Raw genomic sequence first — 15,320 nt, 5'->3', positions numbered from 1 at the left:
TAAATTTTAAAAATCTGGTTTATGGTTAAATTACGATATAAATAACACTTATTAATATTAAATATTACAATTTTTGAAAGTAAAGTATGCTTTAAGGTCAGTGAAACGTATTTCCAGAATTCACTATTAGTTGTCCAATTTTCTATGTCCCTGTGGTTGATCATAATATGCGCTGCATTCCATGACAAAAAAATAACTGGAACTGAATTATCACATTAAAGAACAGCTATAAATTCACTTCAGCAGAGTATTGGGGTCCAATTTCGTAACGGCTTCATTATTTGTCGTATTGAGATTATATTTCGCAAGCCGGTCCGCATCTTCCACGGAGGTGAAGCAACTAGTGCTGCCACTAGTTCTCGAGCCTTCCTCACAGCCTTACTCGTCGTCCGTAATCATGCCATTATTTCCCGGGACTGTCAATCGCATGAGCGTTAGTTCGGATCTTTGGTGTGCTCCGCGAGAACCGTTCGCAGTTATTGCGCGAATTCCATTTATTATTTTAGATTGTGCCGTGATAAATTTATAATGGATGTCGCGAAGAAAAATGTTGGTAGACTTCTCATCGATACAGGGAACATTTTAAGCATAAACGAAGTGAAAATGAAGGCCGGTCAAAATACAACAGAAGAGGTGAGAATCTTCAGTCTGCTGCTTTCATTGCTTTAAAACTAGGGAATTTGTTAGGAAACCACACTAACTTAAGTTTACAGAGTCAGATGATAGTGTTAACCTAAATCTTCATTTTCAGCTACTCGAAAGCCTGAAGTTTAAAATAAGGACTTGTAAAGTTGCAGTTGATGAAGCAGAGTGTGATGAAATGGAGGTAAAATCGTAGATGTGAATTTGAATTTCTGCCTCATTACCTATAACAGTGGTTGCTGTTTGCGATTGGTTTTATTGTTTTTCTTATGGTTGTATAGGTCCCCATAAATGGAAACCACCGCTCATTAAAGTTGGATTCTTATGAAGAAAGAAAAGACCTTAAAGTCACCGTAAAAGTATTCGTCCGCCAATACGATGGAGACGTGATAAGAGAGGCCTTGACAAGGGGTAAGTACCACTATGTTCCTGCATATTTTGTTGCATTTTGACGTAATATCCTTGGTAGTATACAATTCCTTTTCCTCTAGAAATAAATGAACTTAATCTAAATTTGGAAGCAATTGTGAATAACAATGGTAATATTTCCTTACGGGATATAAAAATTCTTATAATATCAGGGTTATGGGCGTACCATTTGGCTTCTGAATTTTAACAGTACATTCTCGCTTTGGGTCGTAAACTCGACTGCTGGTGACAACTGGTCGTAAATTCCTCGAGCCTTTCATCTAGGGAAAGACAGTTTCCCCTGTGGCAGGCTCCGATTGCAATGAAGCAATTTTATTTCCTTTACTTCTTCACTTCATTACTTCCCCCAAGTGAAGTCGAGCCGTGAGGAAGGTAGATGGAAAAAATTATCATTTTTGTTCCACTAGTATCTCACCTTCATGAGTTGTAACGAGACAATGAAGGCGAGAATGTCGTAAATGACCTTACCTGTCAGTCGCCTCCCCACATGACTAAATGTAAGATAAGGCATGATAAAGACTTGGGTAAGAATTGAAAGATAGCGGTCCTAGGTCTGTTTTATTCAATTTAGATGTGCATGTGGCCATTAGCAGGAGTATAAAGTAGGAAAGTAGACAGCGTAATAAATACACGTCCACTTTGTTACAACTATCCCTTTTTACAATAGTATTAAATTACGCTATGAAGATTGTTATGATTCATCGAGTGATGGGATCTTTGACCTATTATCGTATGAAATTAATTGAAAAGCTCCTAACGGCCTTATGGTTGTGTGTACTTTCACTAATCTGTTATAATATTTATGCCAAAGTACGAGTCCTCTTGTATACAGGTTCCAACTTAAATATGCTATTTACACACACATAATACTTTATTCCACCTCTGGAATATGATAGTGATCCTACCTTTCGTGCAAGTTCTTCTGATGTCAATATTGCCACATCAGGTGACATCCAGTCATAAAACAGCTTTTGCGAAAATAGTTGTTTTGATCTTTCACTCTGTATGTGAGGGGGTTGATTTTAAGAAAACCGTGAGTGTGTAAAATTAATGATGGTTGCAATGTGTGCACTGTCTTCTGCTCAGCAAAAAACAATTTACATGGGCTACTCTCATATCATCCTAAATGCTACGATGAGCTATCACAATTCTACCTAAAAATTTAAAATGAAATGGTGTGTACTTGGGAAGTGATGGTTTTATTGCAGGCATAGTGTTCTGTTTAACATGGAAATGCTGTAAAATTTTTAACAAAACTGAAGTCATGCCTCTTTTTCAGGATTTACAACTTTGAATGTACAAGTCTTTGACTCAGTGGTATTAGCCCTTCGGGGGGATAATCCTCTGCCATTTGCAACTATACAGAATGCTTATAAGATTCTGGAAGAATTTGTGAAAGAGAAGAAGGTATTTTGCATTGGAGTGAGTGATATAGAGACTGACGTTTTCGTTTCACTTTATGAATGGGCTGAGGTAAGTTTCTGAAAGTGTCAAGTGAAAATAATAAATCTTTTTTGTTTACAATTAGTCAATTTTGTATTGACTAATTGTAAACCAATTGGTGACCAGTTGGTATTTTTGACATTGGTTACCTTTGCATAGAAAGTTTTCAGGCTGGAAAACTCTTTATTTTGCAAAACTGCAGCTTGATGAGTTTTTCCGCTGTGCATGGCCATTTCATCTGGAAATGTATCTCTTTCTAAAAAATTTGAGTTTTGGCACATGATTCGTACTTTTTGAGTTACTTGCTTGTTGTTACCTATTTCGCTTTTATGTTTGCTTTAATATATGGGGGGGATCGAGATGGTGCGGGGGCTAACGCACTGGCTTCCCACCCTGAGGGCGCAGGTTCAAATCCCGGCGGTGTTGAATATTTTTCAGAGGTATCTCGATCCCTACTCGAGGTGGAGGCTTTGTGGAGGGCACTTTGAGTGAGTACGCCGTCTGTCGGATGGGACGTTAAACTGCGGACCCCTTGGCGCCTTTCGTAAAGAGTAGGCTAATGCCGACGCCGGTTTCTCTCCACTCTACATCCTTTCCTGTCCATCCCCTATGGTGCAAATGACCTCAGCAGTCGGTCGCCTCCCCTCAAAACTACTACTTTAATATATGGTTGTGCTCTGCCTTTCTCAGTCTTGTTGGCCCCGTGGCAGTGGGGTAACATCCTCATCTGCCAACCCAAGGGTCGCAGGTTTGATTCCCACCTGGTTGGGTTTTCCTCCACCTAGGGTTTGGGTGTTTGTAATCGTACCTATTGCTATCACTATTAATAGTCCAATGTGAAGTGTCAAAAAGTGCTGTTTTCGGACTAAGAATAAGTAAAGAAGCATGCCAAGCAATATTTCTGAGGTGTCGTACTTTTTTCTATGTCAAGGGATGATGGCATTAATTTTTTGCTGTATATTTCTTTCATGTAAATCTCTTGAGCATTTCGCTTGGTCCTTGACATTTTTTTCTTTATAGTTGTCGATATCTATGTTAGTATCACTGTTCTATATGTTTTTCTCTATAATGTGACATTCAACCCCTTCTTCCGTTTTCACCCACCCGTTTTTTAACATTAAAATAAGAGGGTTGTCTGAAAAGTTTCCAACCTCAGCATGAAGATGGCAGCACTTACCAATAAAAGTTAGGGAATGTGTTTGTGCAATGGTTGAAAAATACTCACCAAACTTTCAGCCCTCCTTGTAAAAGCCTCTTTGCCTAGTGCAATTCTTCTCCTTAGGTCGCCACTACTTTGACCATTCTGTTCCAAAGCACTTCCAAAAAAGGTAAACTGTTCCACCTGCTCTGGTTTTTGCCCTCCTATTTTAACGTTTAGCTTAGCTTTCCTCTACCTAGAAAACTGCATAACCTTCGTTTTACTTACATTTATTTTCATCTCATACCTATTACACTCATTTTCAGTGCTATCGGCAGAGTTTGCAACCTCTTGGCCGACAGACTGGCAAACTAAAGCTTGGTCATCCATAAACCTAACTGATTTTATGAATTGATCAGAGATTTTCATTCCTATCTCTAGTTCTCCCCATGTCTCTGTAATAATTTCCTCCAAATATGCATTGAAAAAAAAAAAATGGTAATTTTGGGTGCCCTGTCTCAATTCTCTCCCTAACAATGTCCATCCAGACTCATAATCCATCCCCCTGAACTCTCCATGCCACGGTGATCTGGCCAAATTCCTCATTAATGCTACAAATCAGTTCATAAAAACTCCTCTTTCTGCACTTTCCATAACCCTTAAGTAGTTCCATAGGAGTGCTGTCTAGGGCTGCCCATCCTGATCTCTAACTGATCATAAACCTTCTCAACTTTCCTCCTCCCTATGATTGCCTTGTGGCATGCATGAAGGAGGGTGGCTATTTATATCGTGAGCCTTGACAGCACAAAGTGCTTTAGGTGCCATCTGACATTTCCATCTGAAAGTTTGACCCTTTTAAGGCTAACTTTCTTCAAAACATTTTCTGGATTGATCATAAATTGTGTTGTTTATAGTGACTTGAAAATTTTGTCTCGGCAAAAAAATAGATTTAACTCTTGAACACTTTCGTGCGATGATTTTTTACGACTTTCAACGTGGATTATCAAGACAGGAGTGGATTGATCAACTTACTTCCACTTTTGGCGATGGAGCCCCATCCTTTGCCATTGTGAAACGCTGCTATAACGAATTCCATCATGGCCACCGTTTGCTCAGCGACAAAAGTCGTGAAGGTCATCCAAAATTAATTGTTGTGCCCGAAAACATTGATGCTGTGCAAGAACTAGTAAAGGAAGATCGTCATGTGACTTATCGTGAGATTGGAGAATCCTTGGGGATTAGTATGATGAGCGTGAATAAGATATTGCATGAACATTTAGCTGTGAGAAAAATTTGTTTGCGTTGGATCCTGCATAATTTGACAATAGCTCAAAAAGATGCTCGTGTCAATAGGTGCAAAGAATTGTTCCACAAATACAATCGTGGTGCATCAAAAGCTATGTACAACATCTAAACAGGTGGCAAAACTTGAATCTATGCGTATGAGCTCGAAGAAAAACAGCAATCCACTGTATGGGTCTTCAAAGACAAGCCAAATCCAACAAAAGTGATTTGTGCATGAAGTACATCAAAGCAAATGATGGGCTATTTCTTCAGAACCGGACATGTGGCAACTGTACCTATAGAGCAACATAGAACCGTGAATGCTGAATGATACGCGAGCATTTGTTTGCCAGAAGTGCTTGGTGAAATACGGAAAAAGAAGTGGCAACAAAGGATCAGTCTTCATCATGACAGTGCCAGCTCTCACAGTTCGGCTGAAACAACTTCCTATTTGACTGGCCAAAACATCAAATTGATGGGTCATCTTCCGTACAGCCCAGATTTAACACCAAATTGCTTCTTTTTATTCCTGTTTATCGAGAAAACATTGTGTGGCCAATGTTTTTTGGTGCCTGAAGAAGCCTTTAAAGCACTCAAAAACCATGTTTTGGAGGTACCTCAATCGGAGTGGAAAAATTGTTACAAAAATTGGTTTGAGCACATGCAAAAGTGAATTGATTGTCTTGAAGAATACTTCTGAAAACAATTAAGCCATTTTCAACAAATAAATTACTGTCGTTTAATTATTAGGCTGAAAGTATAAATAGCAACCGTCATATATACCTGAACAGAGATCAAATTCTGTGGTTCTGCTTTTACTTCTACAAATAAAATTCTATCAGGCACCTGCTGTATGTTTATTATGCTTCTATTTACCTTTTTTTCATTATTATTTCAACCCCTTGCTGGCTCTCGTCCACTGTATATCACTCCAGTAATCCCCGCTATCATTCAATATTACTTAGCACAGTTTAGCACAGTACAATTTGCTAGGGTTTTATGGAGTGATCACTGCAGAAGCTTGCCTCTCTTGCTGCCGGGCATGACACACGTCTGATTGGGCGAAGTCCTGTAGTTGCCTGGACTCATTTTCTCTATACTATCCAACACATTCTTGGAATGAATAAATGCAGTGGTTTCCCATTAAATTGCTCAGGAGTGTTTTTGATGTGATACCATCCCTCAATGGCCGCCCCACTGGGGTCGGATGCATTTGCAGCCACCTCACTAAGGAGCAGATGCTGTGTGGGCTTCCTTTCGTCTGGCTCCTTACCTTCCACCTATCTGGCATGGGATCACCCATGCCAGATAGGTCCCATGGGTGGTTGAGGAAGTTAATGCATACATGAACCCCTAATTTGTCGAGAAAGAGGTCTGCTACTATTTGGAAGGGTTAAAAAAGTAGAGTATTGCTGGGAAAAGTGTATTGACTTAAAATAGGACTAAGTTAAAAAATTAATATTAATTTGAAGAAAAAATGACTCTCTTAATTGTTAGTTTCGAAACTTTTCATGCTGTCCTCGTAAGATCTATTTTATATCTTATTGAGCTTGTGGCATTTTCATTGTGTTGTGTATGATGGTGTATTAACTCGAGGGAAATGTTTTTATTTGAAAAAACTTGATTTGTTCCTGATCACCACCATTCTGTTTCATAACCATATTTCTTGTTTCACTCCCCTCTCACCATTTGACCTCCACTTTCCTTGATGTTTTCTTCATGGAATATTCCCAGCTACGCGTACGCATTATTACGCATCCCCATATGTCTTATTACCAATAGGGTAGTTTCCTAAAAAAATATAGAGCCTTAATTAAGTACATGCATCAGGTAGATGAAAGCCATTCTGCCGACATATGAAAAATGTCTATAAAACAATGACATTGGATAAACAATACAGTTTCAGGTTTAACTTTGAGCAATTCAATCATGATGAGGGTAAAGAAAGAAACTTAGCACTTCCACATAAAGATTTAATATTTCACGACCACGGTTTAGATACTGTGCAGCAGCACCAGCCCCTGATGATGGTGCGCAGCATTGCAACCATGGTCGTGAAGTATTAAATGGTTATGTGGAAGTGTAAAGTTTCTGTCTTTACCCTCAGCATTGAATAAACTGAAAAATTGTAGCGGAGAGAAAATGTGATTGGAACTGGGAATGCTAGGAGGGAAGCCATGTGGGATCACAGCTACTGAATGCTTTGGTCTGTTGCAGTGGAAGACCAAGCATCTGTCTCACACTCTTGTAAAATGGACACCCAAAATTTTGATATAAGCCTTGGAAAGCTATATTGCTCTTAAAAATAGGTAACACATGGTTCTTTCATCCATTACTTTTTCAGATGAGGTTACATATTTTGAAAATTTTAATGTAAGTAATAATCCCAAGTTCTATTCTTAAGTTTTTCCTACAAATATTTTATCATATTGATAGCATTCGATCTTCAAATTGTTCAAGGGGGGCCTCCACTAGAAAAACTACAAATGCAGTGGAAACTCAATTAATGAGCATAATTAACTCAAGAACATTACTTGTAGTTTTTAGGGGAGGCGACCGACAGCTGGGATAATTTGTGCCATTAGGGATGGACAGGGGAGGGGTGAAGGGTGGCATCAGCATTAGCGTTCTCTTGCTGAAAGGTGCCAAGGGGTCCACCGCTTAACATCCCATCTGACGGATGGCGTACTCGTATCCCTCACAGAGCACCTCAAGTAGGGATTGGGATCCGACTGAAAAATATCTGCTGCCACCAGGATTCAAACCTGAGCCTTCTGAGGTGGGAAGCCTGTACGTAAGCCACCGCACCATCCTAAACCCCGATTATTACTCATTAAGCAAAGCAAGTTTTGCCTTATAAATCGGTGTGAAATAGGATGTGTTTATTGCATAAAAAAATTAATATTAGATAAGGTTTATTCAAAGAAAAATGTACATTGTTTAGGATTGTTAATCATCTTCACCTTTTTTGATTGTAGAATGAACATATCGGTGGTGCAAAATCTATTGCCGAAAACAAAAATAATTAAAGTAATTATTTTATCAATTTTGATACACGCCTAGTTCTATTTTACGAGAAGTCTATCTAGAGACATTTGTTTTTGCCAACTCTGGGCATTGTCTTCAACTTCTTGGGAGCTGAAGGATTAGCCTCTTATCTGCTGCATGGCCTGTTGACTCAATACTCGCTTGTTATGGCAAATCCTTGTTTCATCTATTGTAACGTGTAGATGCAAAAATCACTCCTCTTTTTCATAAAACGTGCCAAGCACCGTTTGGAAAGTGGTATACAAATATGTTTTTGATCCACAGTGAGCTCGCGCTTTGTCATGTGCAAAGTCTGTGTAAAATGTAACCGATGCATTCTTTTGAAATCCGTGCAGTGTTAGCAATTTCACGCACCTTCGTATGCTGACCTTCCAAAATCATATCGTGCACTTTTTCGATGATTTCCAGTTTGGTTGCAATTTCCGGACGTCCTTCAAGTGAATCACCTTGGAGGTTTTCAGGGCCACTTTTAAACTCAGCTGCTCATTTCTTCATAATGGATATTGAAGGAGAAGAGCCTCCATACACATTTACAATCGTTGAATGAATTTTTCTCAGTATTAAACCTTCTTTTATGAAGAATTTTATCAGTGCGCAATACTCAATTTTATCCATTTCTAACAACACACACCGCAACTGATTTAAGTGACTGCCTCCAGGGAACTGCTGGATGCAATGACTTACATTTTCTCTTGGCGTCTAATCACAGAGGGGTGATTACATGAGGGAAGGAAATCATGCTATTAGTGATGCAATCTATGGGTGAGGCCACAAATATTTTAGACGACACCCTTTTTTGGTGTAACTTTTGGGTGTTCACCTCTCCCAAATAACCTGGCTCATCCACCCGTTACTCAATACTTGGGAGGTCCTTAATTTTCATTTTTAAAATGTCTTCTGTAGTTCCCTCCAAATATTCTCCAAATTGCTAAATAAATTATTTTAAATATTATTATTACTATTATTATCAGGCAATGGAAAGAACTGACTCATTGCTCTCAAAATGTTATGTTAAAGTAGTTTTTGTCTTTTATTGGTCTTTCTGGGCAAACATGGAGTTATTTCAGTGTTGGATTAATATAAAGTGAATTCATGTTAGTACTTTATTCAACATTGACCTTGGTGTATTTAGAATATTTATATTATCATCTTGTAGTTGTTCAGAAAGTGAGAGCATCTCATGCAGTTCATGATGATTTACAGTGCTCAGGTCTATTAGTACTCTGTCCTGTATTTTGTTAAGTATTAAACTAATACCTTCCAAAAATAGTACTTATTGTTGCTCATTGTTACTGGTTAAGCTGTTTAATTAAAAATGCGTGCCACATCCATGCTAAGAATAAAAAATGCAAAACCTGAGAAATATTTTGCAAGTTGAGTCGGAAATTGTTCTTAAATCAGTAAAGATAATTTGAAGAACATGATGACATATACTTGGAAGACATACTAGTATATATATTGAATATTTATGGTTACATTCAAAGAAATCATTAAATTTACTAGGTATGGTAACATGTTTCTTTTAAATTCAGCATGCAATGCAGTTGCATGTTTTGTAGCATGAATGTATTTTTATGGAATTCATTTTTTCTCTAAAATAATTGTTATTTTAATTAAATCCAAGAATATTCTAAGAGTTCTGCTTTTTGAAAGAGACAGAAAGGGAGAAAATAACACTATCTGTCAGGGTCTTATTTAAGTTTAGTTTGAATAAAGTGCATTCAAATAAAATTGAGCTCAAAATTCTTTTACAACATTGTTCATTACAGTCTGGAATTTATTTTGGTAGTCTGAGACGTCTTTAATGAAAAGTAGTTTTTGACGTTCATTTTTAATGAATAACTTTACTTAGACTCTTCCATTAGCTCAATACTCTTTCTCCTGCATCGTTGATGATTTTTAGTGATTTTACATCCTCCAATTCCTCTTTACTGGCATGGTCATTTTTCCACGCACCGGGGTCTTTAGAGAGATATTCTGTAAAAATATTGAATCTTTTAAAATTTAAAGAGTCCTCATGTGGACAAAATTGTGAAATATTCCCTTGATGAGAAATATGTATAGAAGTATATCATCCTCCAAAATTTATGCGAACAATTTGCCAAATTTGAGGAAGGTTTATCTTTAAATTATTAATGTTTAAATTTTGACTAAGTATTATTTGTTTGTTGTCTTTTGCTAAGTGCTGGATTTGCTGGCCTGCTGTAGTTACTGGCTTCTTGAATACTGCCTATCTTATTGAAATTGATGAGCATTACTGGCCATTTTTGCTTGTGATATACTTTCCAGTGCTCTCTTTCAGTTTTTATTTTATTTCATGTTATACGGTATTGGATATGGTTGGCTATCATTAGGTGTCATTTGCTGCTTATTGTATTTCATACTTAGGCTATGTTGTTATTCCTCTGTTTTTGTTTATATAATACTTACTTCCACTTTAGGTGAAAATATTATTTTCTTCAAACATGTTGCATATCGTATTGCTTCTGTAAACCTGTTCATCTTTCATTTTAGTTTGAACAACATAGTTGAAGAATGGTACTAATATGTTTAACCATTCTCTTAATTGTAAGTAATTTAGTATTACAGATAAAATTTTGTCATTCTCGCCAGGGTGAGAGAAAGGTGTTAAAAGGTATTCAAAGGAACCTATGCTGTCACTATCATATATGGCTTGTAAAAATTATCGGGGAAATTTTTGGAAAAATAGATTTATTTCAGTTATTGCTACAAAACCTCAAAATTCTTCCAAGTACATCCCTTGACGTCGACACACTTTTGCCAGTGGCTTCTCCACAACTCAAAGGATCCCTGGTAGGCAAATTCTGTAAGGTCCTTTAGGGATGCTAGCTTCTATGAGGGCACTTAATGTCCCATGGTGATGTCCTTTGAGGGAGGATTTCATTTTTGGGAATAGAAAATGGTCTGCTGGTGCCAAATCTGTTATAGGGTTGGGGAATCGTCATGATGCCATTGCAGAAGGTCTTCTCAAGTAGACACTAAACTCTGGTCTTGGTCGTCCATCAAGACCTCCGGGACAAGTGTAGCTCAGATCTCTCAAGTCAACAAATTTTCAGTGATAATGGTGTGCACTGTCATCTTATCAATGCCAATATGATCTGCGATCATGCCAGCACTCAACGGACTGTCTGAATTCAGCACTTCGTGCACACGTCTGTAAAAATTGTTACCGAAACTTTTTATACATACCTTGTATTTTCTCAATATGGACTGATGTTTTTTTTGCCTGAATTTGAATAGAGAAAAAATCATCTCCTTGCTTAAGTTCAAACTAAATGAAATTCTTTTTTTCTGAGGTCTATGAAATGTATTATGCAGAATAGCAGTTCACATTTTTCATTGTGATTAAAGTAAGTCCCTGTTATTCTTTACACTTTCTGCCTTCACTGTGTTAAATTGGTTGATGTCAATAATAAATGAAGGATTTAATTTTCCACAGATGTTATTTAAAGGTACAAGATGTTTCACTGACCTGTGCAGAATCAGCAAGTACCTGGTGATGCGGCAAGTCAGTAAAATGTGTTGTAACTTAAAATAAAGTATGTGGAAAATTACAAACTCATTAAATAAGTCCCTATTAATTTTTGTGGAATAGATATTGTTTAAATCATGCTGCCCTATTTACAGGATGCAATCAAATTAAATGTGTTAACTAAACAGGTGGTTACTAATGATTCGATGGCTAATTGGATGCTCGACTGTTGGAGTTGTGATTAAGCCAATTAACATCTTCCAATTATTTGAGCAATGATGTGAACTATACCTAATGTTATTTAGAAAAGTAAAAGTACAGCCGTTAATACAAAAATTAAATTATAGGACTGGTGATTGAAAAGTGGGATCAAAACTGCATTTGATAGGGCATGATGCAGGTTGCACTATTATACAAGTATGCAACAATTCCATACGACTTTCTTTCAAAGGAGGAATGATAATGCCGAACTAAAATCAAGTTGGCAATGTAATAATAAGAAACTATTGGGCACCGTTTGTACTCTTTGGACGTGAGCACTTGACGTGAGCCTTTGACTTGTTCCTAAATGAGAATGTACCTCTCTGAGCACAATGGTATCATAGGCTGATGAAGTGTTGAGCATCATCCATCTGTATATTAATGTTAACAGATGACTACATCTGAAGTTTGGTTGAGAATAATTAAGGTTTCGAAATGTATATTAAAAAAAGCTAAATGCTTATGCTGCATAATATTACCGTAATTTCTCACTCAAACCTCTTCGAAATATGATGCATAATGCATTCTGGTTTGTTATTTGCCACAGACTTTATTTTAAAATAAAGTCTGTGGAAAATTACAAACTCCATTGCTATGGACATCACCCATTCCACGAAGTGAAGCCTGAAAGTGTAAGGTATATTATGGTTTGCCCATGTATCCCTGGAATACGTTATCCCTAAATCTTGGAGATAAAAAAAATTGTGGGTTGCCTTATAATTTGGTAGAAATGGTAATATAATGATTTGTTAGATATATTAGATATTACTATTTGTTAGATGTACTGCGTTCAGCTTAGGAAAGTAAGTAACAGGAAAAATCTGAGCGAATATGAGTCTATGCAAAATCAAGGGAAACTTGTAATATATAAAATGTTGTCACTCTGCATTTAAACACTTGTTTTTCTCTCCATCAGGTTAAGCCAGGGATTGTTCAAATTAACCTAGCCCACTGCTGTGTGGTGCCTCCACCTCTCCAGACTTTCACGCGAGAGAATGGAGTGCAGTTGCTGACTCACAGCGACCCAGTTGGTTAGTAATTCAATTTACAGCGGAGGTGCTATAATCACAAAAACTCGCCCTCCCTTTCACCCACTCCACCCCAGGTATCCTCCAACCAAACTTCGGGGCTTAGTGGCCCAATCCTTCCACCGGTTCCCTGTATTACATTGCCCAACTTCCACTCCTCTTCTCAATTACTTACCTACCCACCTATTGGCTTCAGTGATACAAAATGGGTAATTGTCTTTGAGATCTTTGCAGCCCTTGATCCTGGTATTGTATGCTCCAATACATGCTCCAATGCTCTTCTTAGGAACGTGGAATGCTAGGACAATAATGAGGACAGGGAAATTGGAGAATGTTAAGCGAGAGATGGAAAGGGGAAATATAGATATTTTAGGTCTAGGCGAGGTGAAATGGAAGGATAGCAGGGATTACTGGAGTGATAATTATAAAATAATATACAGCAGTGGGGACGAGAGCCAACGAGGGGTTGCCATAGTATTAAATGAAGAGGTAGGAAGAAGCGTAGTCAATATACAGCAGGTAACAGACAGAATACTACTAGTAGAGATAAAAGCAGAACCGACGAACTTGGGTATTATTCAGGTATACATGCCACCAAGCAACCATAAGGAAGAAGAGGTCGATAGGATATACGATCAGTTAGAGGACATAATCACGTGTGTTCCTGCAGGGAAACATTTGATAGTGATGGGGGATTGGAATGCGACGGTAGGCAAAGGAAGAGATGGTGACGAGGTCGAGGACTACGGTTTAGGCATGAGGAATGACCGCGGGGAGAAAGAAGTTGAGTTCTGTAGGAGACAGGGGTTAGGCATCACCAAAACTTGGTTTAGACACCACAAAAGACGCAGGTATACATGGAAAATGCCAGGTGACTCAGAAAGGTATCAGCTAGGTTATATCCTGGTTAGACGTAGGTTAAGGAACAATGTGATGAATTCGCACAGCTTCCCGGAAGCGGATGCGGACTCTGACCACAATTTAGTTGTTATGAAATGTAGCGTCCGTTTCAAAAAGATAAGGCAGGGGCTGCGATTTAGAAAATGGAATGTAAAAGCATTGAATGGTTTGAAAAGGAAGGAGTACCAACAGGCGGTAGAGGAAATCATGGAGGATGGTAAAGAGCTAAGTACTATTGAAGAAAAATGGGAAAGTATCAAGAAAGGGTTGTCTAAAGCCGCAAAAGACACTATTGGAACCGTTAACGCTAAAAGGATTAGGAAACCATGGATCACGGATGAGATGATTACAAAGATGGATGAGCGGAGAAAATGGAAGAATGTAAATACAGAGTAAGGCAAAATGAAGTACAAAGATTTAACAATAAATTGAGGCGGGCAACAAATAAAGCAAAAGATGCATGGTGGAAGACGCAGTGCGAGGATATGGAAAGTCCGCAGAGGAAGGGTGAAATCGGTGCGCTGTACAGCAAAGTTAAATCTTTATCGGGAAGTAAGAAAGGAAGATCAACGATTGCAGTTAGAGATAAGACGGGTAAGGTAATAGTTGACGCAGGAAAGATCCAAGACAGATGGAAGGAATATATAGAAGAACTATATAGTAAAGACCTTAGGCCAACAAAGTTAGACATTGGAAAATAACATGACGTAGAGGAAGATAGCTTAGGTTCAGGCATACTAGACAATGAGATAGAAAGGGCATTAAGGGAGATGAAACTAAATAAGGCCGTGGGGGTGGATATCATTCCCGTGGAACTTTTAAAATGCTTAGGAAAATGTGGGAGGAAGAGGCTATATGGGCTGATCCGTAATATTTATGAGGAAGGAATCTGGCCGGAAGACTTTGTGAGATCAGTGTTAGTTCCTATTCCGAAAAAGGTAAAGGCCACGTCATGTGAGGATTACAGGACAATTAGTTTGATTTCCCACGCAGCTAAAGTTGTTCTCAGGATCATAAACAAAAGGATAGAGAGTAGGGCAAATGATTACTTAGGGGATGATCAGTTTGGGTATAGGAAGGGGAGAGGTACGTGTGATGCCATTGCAGTAATGAGATTATTAATCAAGAGGAATATAGAACACAACCAGGAGGTATTTGCCTGTTTCGTAGATTTCGAAAAAGCATTCGATAGAGTGAATTGGGAAAAACTAATGAGTATATTGCAGAAAATAGGAATAGATCGGAGGGAAAGGAGGCTAATCCGCAACCTGTACATGTGTCAGAATGCTCAGGTGCGGGTGGGGAACGGGGAGTACGGAGGGGCGGTGTTAGGAAGGGGTATAAGGCAGGGTTGCCCATTATCACCGTTGCTATTCAACCTGTATGCAGAGGAAATGATTAAGGAGGCATGGGAAGAACTGGAGGTAGGAATGAAAGTGGGCGGGGAATTGGTAAAATCAGTTACGTTTGCTGATGACCAAGCTTTAGTTTGTCAGTCAGCCAAGGGGCTGCAAGCATTGCTTAATGAATTGGAAATTCAGTGCGACAGGTATGGTATGAGAATCAATATTAATAAAACAAAGGTTAGGCGATTTTCTAGAAAGAAAAAGGCTAAGCTAAACATTATAATAGGAGGGCAAAACCTTGAGCAGGT

General features: G+C 38.3%; 1 protein-coding gene across 1 annotated transcript in view; it reads left to right on the top strand.

Annotated features, from left to right (window-relative positions):
- Nucleotides 1–366: 366 nt before the first annotated feature.
- The window catches only part of LOC139689399 (glutamate--cysteine ligase regulatory subunit-like), a 17,376-nt gene continuing 2,422 nt past the window's right edge, over nt 367–15,320 (top strand). Inside the window, exons 1-5 of the mRNA XM_071586497.1 lie at nt 367–633; nt 752–826; nt 924–1,053; nt 2,351–2,544; nt 12,655–12,769. Of these exons, the coding sequence (XP_071442598.1) occupies nt 529–633; nt 752–826; nt 924–1,053; nt 2,351–2,544; nt 12,655–12,769 (619 nt within the window). The 5' untranslated portion in view covers nt 367–528. The remainder of the gene's footprint in view (nt 634–751; nt 827–923; nt 1,054–2,350; nt 2,545–12,654; nt 12,770–15,320) is intronic.

Source organism: Hetaerina americana, unplaced genomic scaffold, assembly GCF_022747635.1.
Source record: "Hetaerina americana unplaced genomic scaffold, ioHetAmer1.1.p SCAF_23, whole genome shotgun sequence".
NCBI lineage: Eukaryota > Metazoa > Arthropoda > Insecta > Odonata > Calopterygidae > Hetaerina > Hetaerina americana.
The sequence above is the reverse complement of the archived record's forward strand: the minus strand, read 5'-3'. Positions and strand labels throughout refer to the sequence as shown.